This window comes from Muntiacus reevesi, chromosome 2 (assembly GCF_963930625.1).
Source record: "Muntiacus reevesi chromosome 2, mMunRee1.1, whole genome shotgun sequence".
Lineage (NCBI taxonomy): Eukaryota > Metazoa > Chordata > Mammalia > Artiodactyla > Cervidae > Muntiacus > Muntiacus reevesi.
Window position 1 is genome coordinate 279,474,391 of NC_089250.1, and position 18,736 is coordinate 279,493,126.

The window sequence follows — 18,736 nt, forward strand, 5'->3', positions numbered from 1 at the left end:
GCTCGTGAAAAAAGTCAGAGTTCCCACTCCCCAGAAAGTATATATCACATGATTTTGTTTATATAAAATACTACAAAATGCTTGCTATTACTCGTGAATTGTGGGAAAGGGGGTTAGAAAGGACTGGGCGAGAAACATTATAAAGAGACACAAGGAATCTCTTGGCTGTGTCGGATATCTCCATTATCTCCATGTCTGGTCTCATCAGTATATACACATGCTGAAACATAACACATTTTATATTTTACATATATTTATTTCATATCACCATACCTCAATAAAGATGTTAATAATTAAATATTCCCCAGAAATATCCATATTTACCATTCTTCTTGGAAAGTCCCATCTGCCAGCTGTTCTGGTTCTACCATATCCCTCTCCACACAACGTAGGAGCATAAGCCCTGCCTCAGGATCAGCAAAAACTGCAGAGCAATGAAGTCCACGTCCGCTTCAGTCACTAGGAATGTTGGCTGGTCAGAGAAGCCTGAGCCCTGGATCTCTCTTCTGTCACTGCTGGGGTTCCTGCCTGTGCAGTGATGACCAGAAGGTAAACAGCCCAGGGAAATACAGGAATCCACAAACCTTTATTTACTGAGACAGTGTGTCGGCCACAGGAGACTCAGAGGTGTGAAGGTCCTGAGAATTTCTGTATACTTTCATGCCATACAGCCAAAATCGCAGGGACATATAGAGACGCCGCCTTAGGAACAGACACCCATCCTCTCACGAGCCTCAGTCATCCCCACTCCATTATCTCAGTGTCTCTGTACCAATGATGATTCCCACCTTTGCTGGTGTGAGTCCTATAATCTTAAAGAAGGACACAGCACATTGACTGCATTCATAACTTCTCCAGTGTGAAGTTTCTGGGTGTTAAACAAGTTTAAGAGACGCAGCTAAAGGGTCACCAAAACTGTTGCATTCATGACGTCCTTCTCCAGGGTGAGCTTTCTGGTGCCGAACAAGATGGGAGCTTCTGCTATAGGCCTTCCCACATTCACTGCACACGTAAGGCTTTTCTCCAGTGTGAACTCTGGTGTAGAATGAGGCTAGAGCTGCAGCTAAAGAATTTCCCACATTGACTGCACTCATAAGGTCTCACTCCAGTGTGAACTTTCTTGTGTTGAACAAGGTGGGAGCTACTAATTTAAGTTTTTCCACATTCACTACACACATAAGGCCTTGCTCCACTGTGAACTCTCTGGTGTAGAATGAGGCTGGAATTGTGGCTAAAGCATTTCCCACATTCACTGCATTCAGAAGGCTTCGCTCCAGTGTGAATTCTCTGGTGAACAAAAAGGTTGGAGCTATGGCTAAAGAGTTTTCCACAGTCATTGCACTCATAAGCTTTTCCAGTGTGGATTTTCCGGTGCTGCACAAGTGTATCTTTACGGCTAAAGGCCTTTCCACACTCACTGCACTCATAAGGCCGTGCACCAGTGTGAATTATCTGGTGCTGAACAAGTGTGTCTCTGCAGCCAAGTCTCCCCACATTTGCCGCACACATAAGACTTTGCTCCTGTGTGGACTCTCCTATGTTTAATGAGGCTGGAGTTATGGCTAAAGAATTTTCCAAATTCAATGCACTCATAAGGCCTCGCCCCGGTGTGAATTCTCCAGTGCTCAATAAGGTGAGAGCTTTGGCTAAAGAATTTTCCACATTCACTGCACTCATAAGGCCTTTACCCTGTGTGAATTTTCTGGTGCTGCACAAGGTGGGAGCTTCTGCTGTAGGCTTTTCCACATTCAGTGCAGTCATAAGACCTTTCGCCAGTGTGAACACTGGTGCTGAACAAGTGTGTTTTTATGACTAAAGGCTTTTACGCATTCACTGCACTCATAAGGTCTTTCTCTGGTGTGAGTTCTCTGGTTCTGAACAAGGTGCAAGCATCTGTTGTAAGTTTCTCCACATTCACTGCACATATATTGTCTTTGCCAGTGTGAAATTTCTGGTGGGTTTTTAGGTGAGACAGGTGAATGAAGGCTTGTCCACACTCCTTACACACGTGATGTTTCCCCACAGGGAAGTTTTCTGTGATGAATAAGAGCGGATTTCTCCTTGGACAGATTTCCACACGGTAGGTACCTAAAGGCTCGCACTTCATCCTGAGTTATCTGGTTGTTGAGGAGAGTGAAAGCGTTCAGGAAGGCTTTCTCATTGTCAGTGCAATTGAAAAGCATCAGTTCATCACTGTCTCCCTGGTGTCGCCCAAGACTGGACTTCTGTGAAAAGATTCCACGAACTCAGCTGTTCTCTGTGGACTCAGTCCACTGTGAGTGCTTTGGTGTTGGAAGAGGCCAGAGTTACCCGGCACATCCATCACTGCCCCCCGCAAGTAAAAGACCTCCCTAACTCATGGACAGCACAGCTCTTCATACGTGAGGCTACATCATCGTCTTCACTGACAGGATTCTTACCACTATGTGGTTTCTGGTGCTAATGGAAGTTTTCACTCAACAGGAATCCTCACCCACAGGGGTCACATATGTCCAGGTCCAGTGCAGGGCACGACCCCTGTTGTTCATCCAGGTGTTAAAATGCCTTTCAAGAGCAGGTCATCTGTCTCACATGGGTGAGATTTCAGGATAGGTGCACAGGACCCAAGAGCCCTGAACTCTGACACTAATTCAGCAAAAGCACTCTGCTCAGAAGGGGCCTCCTCACTGCTCCACAGCAACAACCTAAAAGCAAAGAAATGCTAGTGAAGGACATGCTGAGTCTGTGACACACCAATGAGTGAGTCCATGGACCTTTGGTAGGATGAGGGGGCCAGGATCAGTGAGGAAGGGCCCACTGTCAGTCCTGGGCCTCAAAAAGTCATAGTACACAGTACTTCCAATGATGGGTAAAGACACAATGATGGTGAACAGTACTGGAAGCAGAGGCGAGGTCTCCAACTCACTCGTTTAAGAAGGGTTTAAACAGGGTATCAGCTGTTGGTGTCAAGCTCACCTGTCAGAAGGCTCTGTCCAGGCCCAGGAAAATCTGATTGCAAGTAAGTAGCTGGCTCTTCAGGACTACATACAGATATGTGCACAACTCGTGGCATACTGACGCAGCCTATGTTGCAGAGCATTGCAGGGTGAGCAGAGGAGAATGAATGACAGACATGTAGGCCAGGAGGTGGGACAACAGCCAAGGGAGGGAAGACAGAAGAAAAACGTCAAGTGCCAAGAATGGTGAGGAAAGGGAGACGTGAGGTACTGCTATGGGCCTTGGCAAGAAAACCCTGGTGAACACAAAGTCGGCTGACCGCATGATGGGAGCCCAACCCTCAGATGGCTCTCTCTCAGCTCCCGTGCGGCAGGGCAGACCTGCTCTGTGCTGTCAGTGTGGCTGGAGACAGGTCCACACACAGGTACCCGGGGTTTTCTGCCTCTCTGCTACTGGGCAACTACATGGGATCTGGAAGGTGGAAGTTGTAAAAAAAGAAAAAAAAAAAAAAACACATAGCACAAATGAGTAGCCCAGATAGACCCATCTCACAGAGAAGAAAAGGTTAAAATAAAAAAGACAAAAAACCACAAAGGAGGATTTGGCAGAACACCCCTATGCCCTCCACAAGCAGTGACATGTCAATGGCTACAATTTCTGGCAAAGTCAGTCCCTGAGAACTGTCAGCCAGAGGATGGGGGCAGAACATAGACATAGACGCATCATGGATCTGGAAGTGCCCAAGCTAGGGAGAATCTGTGAAGCCAACTCACGAGCCCTAACCTCCTAACCTGATCCAGAAAGGCTTTGGGCAGCAGGTGTCGGGACTGCTCAGCGAGGGGACACTACACACAGCCCTGAGCATCCACAGCCCCTACCCTGGGAACCAAGACGGGACGGGGAAGAGCCCCTGATTTGGCAGGACAGGAAGAGCTGCCCCCAGGGCACCAGGAAAAAAACCCAAGGACACTGCAGCAGGCGTGGCAGTGGGGGCCTGGGGCAGGCAGCCTCTCCCATGGCCCCAGGAAGACCTGCCGCCCAGTGTTCTTGCCCTTGCGTGAGCCGCTTCCCTTGACCAGAGGCTACACTGACTGACCCATTTCTAAGAACAAAACAGGGGGAAATGATGGGATCACTGTTTCCAGGTCGGGTTAGAAAAAGACCAGCTACCATCCTGAACATTCTCTCCGGTCAGAGAGAAAGTTCCTTCCCTGCTGTGAGATGCGCTACAGAAAGGCTACGGTGACAAGGAAGCCAGGGGGCGTCTGACCAACAGCCTTACAGTCCAACAAGTCCCAAGAAACGACCTCTTGGAAACACAAAACATGAGTGAGTTTGTGAATGAGATCCTCCCAAGAATGGCCTTCAGATGAGAACAGTTTGGCTGGGAGCTTGACTGAAGCCTGACGACAGACCCTGAGCCAAAAGCACCAGGTAAGCTGTGACGAGTTCCTAACATGCTGAAACTTACATAATGCCTTTTTATTATTTTACGTCACTCACTTTTGGAGTAGTTTGACATGTACCACTAGATAACTGAAACTGGGACTTACCCAAGGCGGCCACGTGTGCGAAGTTCTCCAGCATCACACTGCGGTACAGGAGTCTCTGAGGTTCCTCCAGCAGCTCCCACTCCTCCCGGGAGAAGTACACGAACACATCCTCAAAGGTCACACCGCCCTGCCACAATGGGGACAGCTGAGCCCACAGACAACAGGACTCCCCAGGCCCCCCACTCACCTCCCACCCCCTGGCTCTGGTGTTCCCCAGCCTCCCAACTTGGAGGTGATACTCGGCCATGACACCACTCCTGGGTGCCCTCTCCTGTCCCTCTGACCACCGTGTGCAGCCCAGAGCAAAATCAGGCAAGTGGGCAGACAGAGACTGTGTGTAAGTCACGGGTCCAGCAGGAAGGGCAGCAAATCTCTCCCGCTGGCATCCTCCTGACCATGCCTCCCAGATACAACTTTAAGGCATCAGCCCATGTTCTTCCCCATGTACATCACTCTGAACCACACCTTCCTCATATCTGGGGTCCTCCCCCCCATTAAGACTGAAAACTTTCCAGTCCACACTTCCAAGGCACATCCCACCCCTGAAGCCACTCTGCACACAGAATCCAGGAAGAACACCTTTGTGTCTGACAGGCTCCACTGCCACCCCAGTGCCTCAGCAAGACACCCAGTCCTCAGTGCCCAGTTGGGACTTTCTTTGCTACCATCAACACTTCTGTAGATCACTGCAGCCTCCTCCCTCACGCCCACACTCCATTCTCAACTAGACAGCAGCCAGAGGGAGCCTATTTTGATTTAATTCTCTCTTCTCTTCCAAATCTTCCATGTCTTTTGTGCATGCTACATGTTCACTTAGTTGTGTCTGCCTCTTTGGGACCCCAAGGATTGCAGCCCACCTGGTTTCTCTGTCTATGGGATTTCCCAGGCAAGACTACGGGAATGGGTTGCCATTCCCTCCTCCAGGGGATCTTCCTGACCCAGGGATCAAACCGTGTCTCTCGCATCTTCTACACTGCAGGTGGAATCTTTACCACCGAGGCATCCGGGAAGCTCATGTCTTTCATCACCTTCAAAACAGAAGCCCAGCTCCTCAGCCTGCTATTGTTGCCCAACTTCTGGCCCTTTTCTCAACAGACAGAATGAAGACCTGTGGTTCCTTGATGACTCCCAACTCAATCTTAACCTCTTAAACACTTGTGCAAGCTCTTCCTGAGTCTAATACACCTGTCCAGTCTTCCTCCTACTGGCTGCCCAAAGCAGGAACCTCTTCATATAACTCTTGGCTTAGATTCAGGGTGCTGGGCTAGAAAGGACTCCTTCTGAAAGAGCCCCAGACTCAAGTGCAGAGGGAGGGACAGGTGAAGAGTCCCAGAACATCACTACTTCTCATCACAAAATCTCCACCGGCCCTAATTTAAAAACATACAAAATCCAAACACTTCCTTAACGTCCACTTTTGGCCCCACCATCAACACACCTGGGCTATTGCAGTCGATTCCGCCTGGTCTCCCTGTCACCCTCAGGCTTCCCTAATCTTTCCACTCTACTTAGAGGGAGCCTGTCAACACCGACGTCAGACCACCTCCCTTCTCTGTTATAAACCTTCCGTGGTTCCCATCACCGTCAGAATAGAGGTCCAGCTTCCCAGGCTGCCGTACCAGTTCGGACTCCTGACTGCCTGCTCTCTGTTCTCAGCACACGTAACCGTAGAGACCTGCCGTTTCCAGAACGCGCCTAATTCATCCTCACCTCCAGGTAGTTTGTACCTGGGGCTCCTAAATCCTGGAAACCATTTCGCACCTCATCCCGTCAACACTGCTAAGGGATTCCTTGCCACATGTTCACCGTCACTGACCGCCCTTCACCGCCTTCATACTCAAGAGAAGTGAGCGACGAAGGCCAAGTTCGGAAAGCCCGAGAATACACCATCCCCCACACCTGAGTAGGGAAGGCTTGAGGACTCTCCACTCACCTGAGCCCAGCTCATAAGCGCGGTAGCGGCCATGGGGTCCTGTGAGCAAAACCGGGTTGAAAAGCCGGCGGAACCCGCACACTCCCCTGGGAGTGGTGGGCCCGAGAGGACGGTCGAGCTCCGAGCCCCGATCTCCTCCTGGTCAAAAGGCGCAGAAGCTCAGGATGCTGCCTCCAGAGGCGGACGAGGACAGAGGGCGGCTGCGAAGGCTGCGAAGGAGCGCAGCCCCAGGCTACAGCTCCGCGATAGGCGGCCCGTCCCACGACAGCGACCATGGTTCGTAATAACCAAGCGGACGGAAGTACCATCTTTTTTTCTGTCCTATGTTCGCCTCTCCAGAGCCTCCCCCAAAGCGGACCCCAGTGAGGACTCCCAGCCTACACAGCAACTCGAGGATCCCGGCCACCAGCCAAAGACGTCACAACCGCGACGCCAGAAATCCCCTCTGCTTGCAAGGGCTTCCGGAAACGCCCATCTTCTGGGCGGCCACTGGCACAGCGCGCATGCGCTGGGCAGAGACCTCTAGGTTAAGGAGTTTGTGCACCCCGTCCAACCAGGGAGAGGGCACGTTTCTGGTTCTCACTGAGAGCTGCAGAGGCGGATGCAGGCGGAAAGGTCGGGGAGAAACTGTGTCCCGAAGCGCCAGACCTCCTATTTCCATGGTGACCTGTGACAACACTGTGACCCGCAGTTCTCAGTTACTGGTTATTCAACATGGGCGGATCCCCTTCTAAGCCAGAAGAAGCGCCCTTGGAGTGTATCCTTAGAATTGAAAATTCTTCAAAATCGAAGGGTTAAAAAAGAAGAGACTTAAATTCTACTGTAGCAGTGCCTGGCCTTTTGATCAGTTGGGGAACGGAGAAAAACGGCCTCCAAACCTCCAAACGAGTCTCTATATTAATAATACCACTCTGCAGTTGAATCTTTATTGCTGCAGAATGGGCACGTGGAGTGAGATTGCCTCGTGCCCGCCTCAGAGAAGCAGAAGGGTCAGGCTTCCCACCTCCCAGATGTCGGGCTGGTCCACCGTTTCCAAGCTCCCCACCAAGTAAACACATCCGTATTTACAAAATGTCACCCGCGGTGCACACCAACAGACCCGCCCAGACATCGTCCTCCAGAACGGAAGTGCCTGAGTCTTCAGTGATCCTGTGACAGTTCGGCGCAGTGCCTTCTGAGTAAAGTAGCTCACTGGGCCCCAAGTCCAGGTAAAGGGCGATGCTCCCCAGATCCAGAAAAGGTTCCCCCCACACCACGGAAGAGTTGCTGGAGAGGAGGATCCTTAGGCTCCAGGCCCGGGCGGGGTTTCAGGTTTCTTAAAGGGGATGCACCCAGATTTTCATGGACTGGGCTGTGGTGGCGATGGTGCTTTAGTCTCTAAGTCGTGTCTGACTCTTGCGACCCCATGGACTGTAGCCCACCAGGCTCCTCTGTCCATGGGGATTCTCCAGGAAAGAATACAGGAGTGGGTTGCCATTTTCTTCTCTAGGGGATCTTCCCAACCCAGTAATCAAACCCAGGTCTCCTGCATTGCAGGCAGATTCTTTACTGTCTAAGCTACACAGGAAGCCTTGTGGCTTTCAGATTTCTTAAAGGGGATGCACCCAGATTTCCACGGACTGGACTGTAGGTCCTTCATTCTGTACACTCTCTTCCCACTTATCTAGTTACTGGAACACATGCCCATTTGGAAGGGGCTTATCCATTCTAAAAGGCTCCCCTGGTGGCTCAGATGGTAAAGCGTCTGCCTGCAATGCAGAAGACTCAGGTTCAATCCCTGGGTCGGAAAGGTCCCCTGGAGAGGGAAATGGCAACCCACTCCAGTACTCTTGCCTGGAAAATTCCATGGACGGAGGAGCCTGGTAGGCTACAGTCCTTGGGGTCGCAAAGAGTCGGACACGACTGAGCGACTTCACTTTATCCATTCTACATTGCTGCAATCTCCCCCAGTCTCTATTAACCCGGTCACTGTTTCTGTACACGATATGGTTCCCACCCTAGGCCTTCTTAGATCTTAAGTCCATGGACATATACCTACATGAGTTTTTTCTTCAGGACACACAGTTCCTATGGTGGATCTCAGAAGACAGCCGTCTCTCAATTTTGCCATGGGACATCCACTAAATTCAAGGGCCCCAACCAAATACCCACCCAAATGCCTACTGCCAAATACCACTGTTTGCAAACCATTTGCCCCAAGTGACTGTGTGGATCCACAAATAATTTTCATCTCTAGAGCATGAGATCCTGGTGCAGGGGCCCCTTCAGATTTTCCTAGGAAGTCTCAGGAAGCAATACAAGTAGTCCAGATTTGCACTGAGAGCTGTTCGTTGTCCTCCTACTATTTCCTTTAGGGCACACAAACTTAAAGAGTAAAGATAGCTTAAACAATAAGACCGAGGGGAGGAGTGGAATAGGAAGTTAGGATTAGCAGATGTAAACTTTTATACATAGAATGGATAAACAACAAGGTCCTACAGTAAAGTGCAGGGAACTCTATTTAATACCCTATGATAAACCATACTGGAAAAGGATATTTTTAAAAAGGAATATATATGTATAATTAGTCACTTTGCTGTACAGCAGTAATTAACCCAACATTGTAAATGAACTATACTTAAATTAAAAAAAAAAAAAAGAACTTTATTGCAAGAACCAGGAAGGTTAGCCTGGAGTTTGAGGAGTGAGTAAAATGGAGGCTGGAAAAATCTGTCAAGACTATCAGAAGACAACCACTGATGACCCTAAACAAGGGAAACCTCTGAAAACTGCCAGCAAAGCCAGATCCAGTCCTCTGGCAAAGCTGGGTGATGTTCACACTGTAACCAACCAAGGGGGTGGGGCACTAATTCTTAGCAAAGGGCTCAAATGGCTGGCGATACTCCAGATAAAGCAAGTGAAAGTGAAAGTCACTCAGTTGTGTCCAACTCTTTTCGACCCCATGGACTGTCCATGGAATTCTCCAGGCCAGAATACTGGAGAGGGTAGCCTTTCTCTTCTCCAGGGGATCGTCCCAACCCAGGGATTGAACCCTGGGCTGCCACATTGCAGGCAGATTCTTTACCAGCTGAGCCACAAGGGCAGCAGAGAAAGCAAGAGAGCACAGAAATCTGTTCTCCTTGGTTTTTAACAAAACCGCTGTGGCCTGGGTTCAGTCCCTAGTTGGAAGCTGATATACCTTGAGCTGTGTGATGTGGCCAAAAAAAGAGAAAGGAAATGCAGAATGGATGAAAGACCTAAACATTAAGGTTTAAAAGCATAGTACTCTGAGAAGAAAACATAAGAAAAAGGCTTCATGACAGTGGATTTGTGATAATTTCTTGGACATGATAACAAAGGCACAGGCAACATTAACGGAAATAAACTAGACTACACTAATATTTAAAATTTCTGTGCAAAAAAAATTACTAAGTCGACACAGTGAAAAGACTACCCTCAGAGTGGAAGAAAATATTTGCAAACTATTTAATAAGAAGTTAATACACAGAATATATAAAGAACTCCAACATCTAAATAACAATAACAATGACCGTAATAACCACATTAAAAAATGGGCAATGGATTGGAAGGGACATTTTCTCAAAGGACTAAACAAACAGCCAACAAGCAGATGAAAAACTGTTCAACATCATTAAATGCAAATCAAAATCACAATGAAATATCTTCTCGTGTCCCTTAGGATAGTGTTATAAAAAATAAAGCAAGAAGAAAATAAAAACATTGCTGAGGGTGTAGAGAAATTGGAAACCTCGAGCTGCATCAATGTAAAACAGCCCAGCTACCATGGAAAACAGCCCCTCAGTTCCTAAAAAAATGTAAATACTGAATTACTATATGGTCCAAAAACTCTATGTCTGGGAATATACCTTAAAAGGACTGAAAGTAAGGCCTCAAAAAAATATTTATGCCATCATATTTATAACAGCATTACATACAACAGCCAAATAGGGAAAGCAACTCAAGTGCCCAATGATGAAAGGAAACAGAAAAAGTAGAATGTACAGAAGATGGAGCATTACTCAAAAAAGGAATGAAATTCTGATACATGCTAGAACACGGAGGAACCCTAAGAACATTATGCTCAGTTAAATAACCCAGCCAAAAAAGAAGAATAACTTGATGACTCTTATATAAGTTCCTCAGTGAGAACAAATTCATACACAGAAAGCAGAATAGTTGTTATCAGTCAATAAGAGGGGGGACAAAGAGTTACTGTCTAATGGGTTTAGTTTTATAAGATGAAAAGACTTTTGAATATTTGTGCACAATGTGAATGTATTATTACTACTGAACTTACACTTAAATATGGTTGACTGTAAATTCTGTTACATATACTTCACAATTAAAAAAATTTTAAACACCTAGATAGCAGTCCATCCCAGTGCTAAATCAGACCAGATTTTGCTTTGAAGTCTTCCCCCGGTTGCAATACTCTTTAGTGTGAACTTCTTGATGTCGAAGGAGGTGGGAGTTTTGGCTAAAGCCTCTCCCACAGCTGACACATTCATAAGGCCTTTCCCCAGTGTGAACTCTCCGATGTTTAATGAGGCTGGAGTTGTACCTAAAGAGTTTCCCACATTCTCTGCACTCATAAGGCTTTTCTCCAGTGTGGACTCTCTGATGAATAATGAGGGTGGAGCTGTCCATAAAGAATTTCCCACATTTGCTACATTCATAAGTTTTTTCTCTGGTGTGGACGTTTTGGTGCCGAATGAGGTGGGAGTTTTGACTGAAGAGTCTACCACATATATTGCACTCATAAGGTCTTTCTCCAGTGTGATTTCTCCGATGCCTAATGTGATTTGAGTTATGCCTAAAGAGTTTCCCACATACGCTGCACTCATAAGGCCTTTCTCCAATGTGCGCTTTCTGATGCCTCTCAAGTGTGAAGCGGTACCTAAAGAATTTCCCACATTTGCTGCATTCAAAACGCCTTCCCCGAGTGTGAACTTTCTGATGAATAATGAGCCTGGAGCTGTCTACAAAAAATTTCTTGCACACACTGCACTCATATGGTTTTTCTCCAATGTGAACTCCCTGATGTCTTTTGAGCGTGAAGCTGTACCTAAAGAATTTTCCACATTCGCTGCACTTATATGGCTTTTCTCCTGTGTGAACTCTCTGATGAACACTGAGTGTGAAGCTGTCCTTAACACACTTCCCACACTGGCTGCACTCATAAGGCGCTGACCTAGTGTGAACTGTATGGTGTGCAGTGAAGCCAGACCTTTGTGCAGAGAACCTTCCACATCCAAGCTGCTCAGAGAATCTTGTCTCAGTGTTGGTTTTCTGCTGCTGAACCAGGTGGAACCTTCTGATGAAGGTCTTCCCGCTTTCACAGCAAAGGTTTTTCTGGTGCTCAACAAGTGTGTGTTCTTGGCTAAAGGTCTTCCCACATTCACTGCGCTTGTCATCATTCTGTCCACTTTCAGAGGCTGCCCTTCCCTCCATGTCACTGTGCAGTTTCCCTTCCGTGTGAGGGGCCTGGTGCTGGAGAATGCTGGATCGGGCTAGGAACTCCTGCCCTTTCACCCGACATGGCCAGGTCTGATCTGTCACGTGAGCACTGTCGTTCTTCACACAGAAAGTCTTCCCCTCACCCCATCCAGGGAGTCTCCTTTGATGTGGCTCCTTTGGATGCTGGGAAGGACTCTCCCCACATGTGGACACCTCCTGCTCAGGTTGTGTCCCACCGTGCCCAGCCAGGCACGAAGTGTCTTTCAAGAGTGGGCCGCACGTCTTACACGGGGGAGGCTTCTGGATGCACGGGCCTGGCTTTGGAGTCTTGACCTGTGACCTTGCAGCCGCATCATGCTGCTCTGAAAGGGCCACCTCATCCTGGGTGCCATGCCAACAACCTGGAAGGAGAGATGCCCATAAAGGCAGTCCCATCAGTGTGTCTCAGACCGGCCCAGGGATAAGTCTGTGGGATTGCAGAGCCCATGTGAGGAAGGCCTGGGGTGCAGGGTGGAGCCTGGGAGGCTCATCTGAGGGCAGAGCCCAGATGACGGACAAGGACAGGAGGAAGGGGTATGGTGCAGGGAGGGGAGGAAGGTCTACAACTCACTTGAACAAGGCCTGGCTACTGGTAACTGGTGAGCAATGAATAGAAGGCTCTGTCTAGACCCCAAACGTCTAAATGCAACATGGCAGCTGGACTACAAGGAGTATTTAAGGATGCATGCACATGTTCCACCACTTTTAATGGAGGTTATGTTGAGAACGCTGCAAAAGGAGCAGTGGAAAGGAACGGGTGAGAGCCAGGGCCAGAAGTGAAGAGTCAAAAAGTCAATGGGGAAGAAAAGGAGGAAGTGAGGTGTGGACTCTGGCACCACACACTGCTGGATACAGGACACATGCCTGGTGTGATAGGACCCCAGCTCTGACATCTCACCATTTCCTCATCCCCAGGTACCAGGGCCATGTGCCCTTGAACCTCTCCTGACGTTATGGAAATAACGTCCACGCTGTCAGGCACCCAGGGCCCTCCTATTGCTCGGGGTAAGCAACCACCTGGGCCTGAAGACACCACTCAAAGAGGAAAGACTGGGAGAGGGATGGGGCCCACTGTACGAAATCCCACACTCTAAAATGATCAATACAAGGACGTCAAAGGGGGGTCTAAACAATCCAGTGGTAGATCAATGAAGTGGGATGAACACTCTCACCAGACATGAAACTAACTCAAAATGGGTTAAAGACTTAAACATAAGTCACGACACCATAAAACTCCTAGAAGAGAACATAGGCAAAACATTCTATGACATAAATCAGACCAATGTTTTCTTAGGTCAGTCTCCCAATGCGACAGAAATAAAAACAAAAATCAAGAAATGGGACCTAATCAAATTTACAAGCTTTTGCACGAGAGGAAACCATAAATGAAACAAAAAAAAACAACCTACAGAATGAGAATCAATTGTGGGAAGGTCAGAGGCACCCCTAGAAAGTGACGAAGAGCAGAGCCCAGCCCAGGATGCTGCAGTGGGCAGACAGGCCTTACCTACAGAGGACAAAAGTGCAATGTTCTGCAGCATCACTTGACAGTACAGGAGTCTCTGAGCCTCATCAAGAAGTCCCCACTCCTCCTGGGAGAAATATATGGCCACGTCCTCAAAGACCACAAAGCCCTGTAATAAAAATTAAGACAGTTCACCCCATAAGAAGCTGCATGTGCTGTATTTCCTTCCATTTTGTATTGGTCTACTCTTCATCCACCAATTTCAGGGCCAAACTAACCACCAAATGTGTTTATATCTCCCCTACCATTTGGAATCTGTGGTCTGACATGTATGACTGCTCAGTCACTCAGTCGTGTCCGACTCTTGTGACCCCATGGACTGCAGCCTGCCAGGCTCCTCTGTCCGTGGAATTCTCCAGGCAGGAATACTGGAGTGGGTTGCTGTGCCCACCTCCAGGGGCTTTTCCCACCCCAGGTATTGAACCCACATCTCCTGCATCTCCTGCATGGGCAGGTGGATTCTCTTACACTGAGCCACCTGGGAACCCCTCCATGGTCAAACTCTCACACACCAAGTCAGTATTTTAGAAGGCACAAGGGCCTCAGTGTCTTCATCTGCAAAATGAGAATAAGGATGGTTTCAATTCAGAGGCCGGAGACTGGTATCAAACATAAGCAGTACACACTACGTGTCAGTGGTACCATTCACACAATCAAGAGTTTTGTGTACACTTTCAGCACAAATGAATCGGTACAGTTTTGAAATTTGGATGTGTGTTTTTCCTACTTTTTAAGGTTTAAGAGGATGTGACAAGTAAAATTTCACATTGTAAGCAAATACATAAATGTATATTATCATGCAAACCAACAATTAAGTGTCTGGATAAATTTAACTAATTCAATATGTTCATTTCTAATGGCCTACGTACATGTGAATATTTAGAGGGATGTCGGTTCATTGGTGTTTAAATCAGTAAGTGTGTCATGTACTCTTAAGTTAATGAGGTGCAGGAAGGCACCGAGCAAGGAGATCAGCTACTAGTCCTTTCGAGCCTGCCTGTAACAGTACCCTGGAGGAAGGTGCAGGGAGCCCTGGGCTGTACAGAGCACCACCCCTCTTGCTCTGAGGGCTGGAGGAGACGAGGCAGTGCCCTGGTCTGGGACCAGCTACTCCAGTAGCCCAGGTGACCTCTGCCATGTTCTACAGGGAGTGGTTTTGAGGGTCTATGAAGCCTGCAGTGGAAAGAATCTACACCAACCCACCACTCAACCTCCTTCCCAGGTCAGCTCCCAAGTCCACCTGGATGGACCCTTCTGCAAACACAGGCCAGAATCCATCCTACAGCAGGGCTGCACCTTCCTACACCCATTTGTGCCCTCACCTCCATTCTCAGACCTCGCACACCTCACCACGGAAACCATCCGAAATAACAACGACTCCCTTCCTTCAGTCTGACCACCAGGCTACAACTGGTCCAGTCCACACAGCACACCCCTCGGAAAGGACCAGGCCAGTGACCTTCCCAGTTCTCCAGACCTTTATACTCCTCTACCCACAAAATGTCTCCATCTTCTAATATCATATCAAAATGTCTCAGGAAAACCATATCCAAATACAACTCATGATCTCCTTCCTGAATCCCATTCACTGCATGGACTTCCTCATCACCATTCCTTAAGTGTTCAGGGGAAAAAAACTGGGGTGGTCCTATATTCTCTACTCACAGCCATTGTGTTGCAGGAAGAAATTCTGCCAATTCAATCCAAATTCCTGTCACAATTCTCCTGAATTCTTTGACCACATCCTCCTCACCAGCCTCCCTGACTCTATATCTCATTCATTTTTAAAAAGAAACAACTTTATACTTCAAATATGGATAGGCCCCTAAATTAGGTTCCTGGATCCAGTGCCAATGCGGGGTGGGCATCCCACACAAAACCAAGCAATCCTCAGGCAGCAGCAGGGCGCTCAAAAATTAAACTTCATTCTGACACTATGTACCCGGAAACAGTTAGTATTCCACAGGTTAAGGGTTCTGCTCCACAAAACTGCCCCTAGCACTTTAGATTTCAGTCCCAAGTCCAGGCCCTCACTTGAGCTTCTGACCCGCAGAGTATAAATCACACATTCCCAAGACCCCTTCCTTGGGCTTGAATAAACTGTTAGTACAGGTCCCAGAAATGAAAAGAACACTTTACTTACTAGATTACTGGTTGATTATAAAAGGGCACAGCTCAAGAACAGCCAGGTGGAAGACAGCTTCCACATTCTCTGAGAACTTCACCTCACAGCGCCTCCCTATCTTCCCAACCCGGAGGCTTTCCGAACCCTGGCCCTTTGGGGTTTTTTAATGGTTTCATTATACAGGCATGACTGATTCAATAATTGTCTTTGGGGGCTTCCCTGGTGGGTCAGTGGTAATGAATCCGCCTGCCAATGCGGGGAAACGCGGGTTCCATCCCTGATCCGGGAAGATCCCACAGGCTTCGGAGCAACTAAGGCCGTGTGGTACAAGTACTGAGCCTGGGAACTCTAGAGCTGGGAACCACAACTACTGAGCCCACGTGTGGCTAGTACTGCACAGCCCTAGAACCCGTGCTTCCCAATATGACAAGCTACTGCAGTTGAGAAGCCTGCGCACGGAACAGTAGCTCCCGCCCACCGCACCCCGCCCCCGCCGCAACTAGAGAAAGCCCAGTGGGCAGCAAGAAAGACCCAAGACTGCCAAAAATATATAAAACTATTTTTAAAATAATAATAATACTTGGCTATGGGAACTAGATTCAACGTCCAGACCCTCTCCTCTCCCTGAAGGGGCGTGAGGTGGGACTGAAACAGGCAGCCCTCTAATTCTAAAATTGGTTCTCCTGATAATCAGCTCCCATCCTGAGGTGCTTCCTCAAGTCAGCTCACTCACATTACAAAAAACACTCTCAACACTTAGGAAATTCCAAGTGTCCTCGCAGTTGTGAGTCTACAACTGTGGATCAAGACCAAATACACAAGGGAAATACATTATGACCATCCGAACGAACACATCTACATTGCTTCTAAATCACAATACCGCAGGTCGTGTCTTCCTCAGTCCCTTCGCAACCTCCCACGATTCCCATCCGCTTAAGACGTCGTTGCAGGCGAGACAGCTCGTTCCTCTCTGTCCCCGAAAAAAGTGACCCCAAATTTCCCCAATGCTCCGGACTCGTGAGCATCTGCAAGGCGTGCACCGTCGCCCCCGAGGGAACTCTCCCTCACCCCTGTCCACTGGCTGAAGGGCGACCCCTCACAAGGCCGCCCTCAGTTCTGGACTCGGGCTGACAGGGAGAGACCTGAGTGGGCGCCACTCCGTCCGGGTCTGGGACTCGGAGGCTGGAGTCAGGCCGGGTGGGGGCGGGAGACGGAGAACCCACCTGAGCTGGCGTCATCGCCGCGGCTTCGGTCGCCAGCCGTGGGAAGAGCGAGGACGGATCGAGGGCACTGCCGTCAACCATGGGTTCAGGGGGCCTCACAGCAGCCACTGGGCAGCGGGGCCCACGCCTCTCCTCTCGCTTCCCGTTCCGTCTCCGCGGTGCCCACCAAGCGACTGAGAACCCCTGAACAAGTGAGCAGCGGGACGGCAGCTCAAAGACTACAAGGCAAACGCCGGAAGTCCCGCCCCCAGGCGATGCGTACGCACGAATGCGAGGCGCTGTTAAGCTTTTTTGGCTCAGCCTACACCGCCTCGCACTGTAGAGACTTCTGGGTAATGTAGTTTCCGCTGCCGCAACGCCTATCAACTCTGAGTTGCCTAGAGTCCTTCTGGCGCGCGGGGAAACGGAGTTCCCAGGTTCTTAAGAAAAGATGTTAAGAAGAGGTGGCACGAATACACAGAGGAACTATACAAAAGAGATCTTAATGACCTAAATAACCATAATGGTGTGATCTCTCACCTAGAGTCAGACATCTTGGAGGGTGAAGTCAAGTGGGCCTTAGGAAGCATCGCTAGAACAAAGCTGGTGGAAGTGATGGAATTCCAGCTGAACTATTTCTAATCCTAAGAGGATACTGTTAAAATGCTGTACTCAATATGCCAGCAAATATGGAAAGCTCAACAATGGGCACAGGACTGGAAAAGGTCAGTTTTCATTCCAATCACAAAGAAGGGCAATACCAACGAATGTTCAAACTACCCCAAACTGCACTCATTTCACATGCTAGCACAGTAATGCTCAAAATTCTTCATGCTAGGCTTCAACAGTACATGAACCGTGAACTTCCAGACGTTCAAGCTGGATTTAGAAAAAGAGGAACCAGAGATCAAATTGCCAACATCTGTTGGATCATAGAAAAATCAAGAGAATTCCAGAAAAACATCTACTTCTGCTTCATTGACTTCACTAAAGCCTTTGTGTGGATCACAACAGACTATGGAAAATTCTTGAAAGAGATGGGAATACCAGACCACCTTACCTGCTTCCTCAGAAATCTGTATACAGGTCAAGAAGCAACAGTTAGAACCAGACACGGACCAACAGACTGGTTCAAAATGTGGAAAGGAGTATATCAAGGCCGCATATTATCACCCTGTTTATTTAGCTTATATGCAGAGTCCATCATGAGAAATGCCAGGCTGGATGAAGCACAAACTGAAATCAAGATTGCTGGAAGAAATAAAAATAACCTCAGATAATGCAAGTGACACCACCCTTATGGCAGAAAGCAAAGAGGAACTAAAGAGCCTCTGTATGAAGCTGAAATAGGAGAGTGAAAAACTTGGCTTAAAGCTCAACATTCAGAAAACTAAGATCATTGCATCCGGTCCCATCACTTCATGGCAAATAGATGGGGAAACAGTGGCTGACTTTATTTTTCTGGGCTCCAAAATCACTGCAGATGATGATTGCAGCCATGAAATTAAAAGACGCTTGCTCCTTGGAAGGGAAGTTATGACCAATCTAGACAGCATATTAAAAAGCAGAGACTTTACTTTGCCAACAGAGGTTCGTCTTGTCAAGGCTATGGTTTTTCCAGTGGTCATGTATGGATGGAGAGTTGGACTATAAAGAAAGCTGAGTGCCGAAGAATGGATGCTTTTGAACTGTGGTGTTGGCGAAGACTCTTTAGAGTCCCTTGGACAGCAAGGAGATCAAACCAGTCCATCCTAAAGGAGATCAGTCCTGAATATTCATTGGAAGAACTGATGCTGAAGCTGAAGTTACAATACTTAGGCCACCTGATGTGAAGAACGGACTCATTTGAAAAGACCCTGATGCTGGGAAAGATTGAAGGCAGGAGGAGAATGGGATGACAGAGAATGAGATGGTTGGATGGTATCACCGATTTGATGGACATGAGTTTGAGCAAGCTCGGGGAGT

The 18,736-nt window shown here is 48.2% G+C and overlaps 1 protein-coding gene and 1 pseudogene across 2 annotated transcripts; both read right to left on the reverse strand.

The window, feature by feature from the left end:
* Positions 1-235: 235 nt before the first annotated feature.
* LOC136157708 (zinc finger protein 304-like) lies at positions 236-9,645 on the reverse strand (annotated as a pseudogene).
* Positions 9,646-9,666: 21 nt separating this feature from the next.
* Positions 9,667-17,005, reverse strand: LOC136161799 (zinc finger protein 17-like). 2 transcript variants are annotated; one of them, XM_065926899.1, is made up of 4 exons: positions 16,793-16,917; positions 13,913-13,999; positions 13,427-13,553; positions 9,667-12,281 (listed from the first exon to the last, which is right to left on the reverse strand). In XM_065926899.1, the coding sequence occupies exons 3-4, from the start codon at positions 13,458-13,460 to the stop codon at positions 10,813-10,815; spliced, it is 1,503 nt and encodes a 500-aa protein (XP_065782971.1). In that variant the 5' UTR covers positions 13,461-13,553; positions 13,913-13,999; positions 16,793-16,917; the 3' UTR covers positions 9,667-10,812. The 2 variants fall into 2 exon arrangements, with proteins under 2 accessions (XP_065782971.1, XP_065782970.1); XM_065926898.1 differs by lacking the exon at positions 13,913-13,999 and having other exon boundaries at positions 16,793-17,005.
* Positions 17,006-18,736: the final 1,731 nt, after the last annotated feature.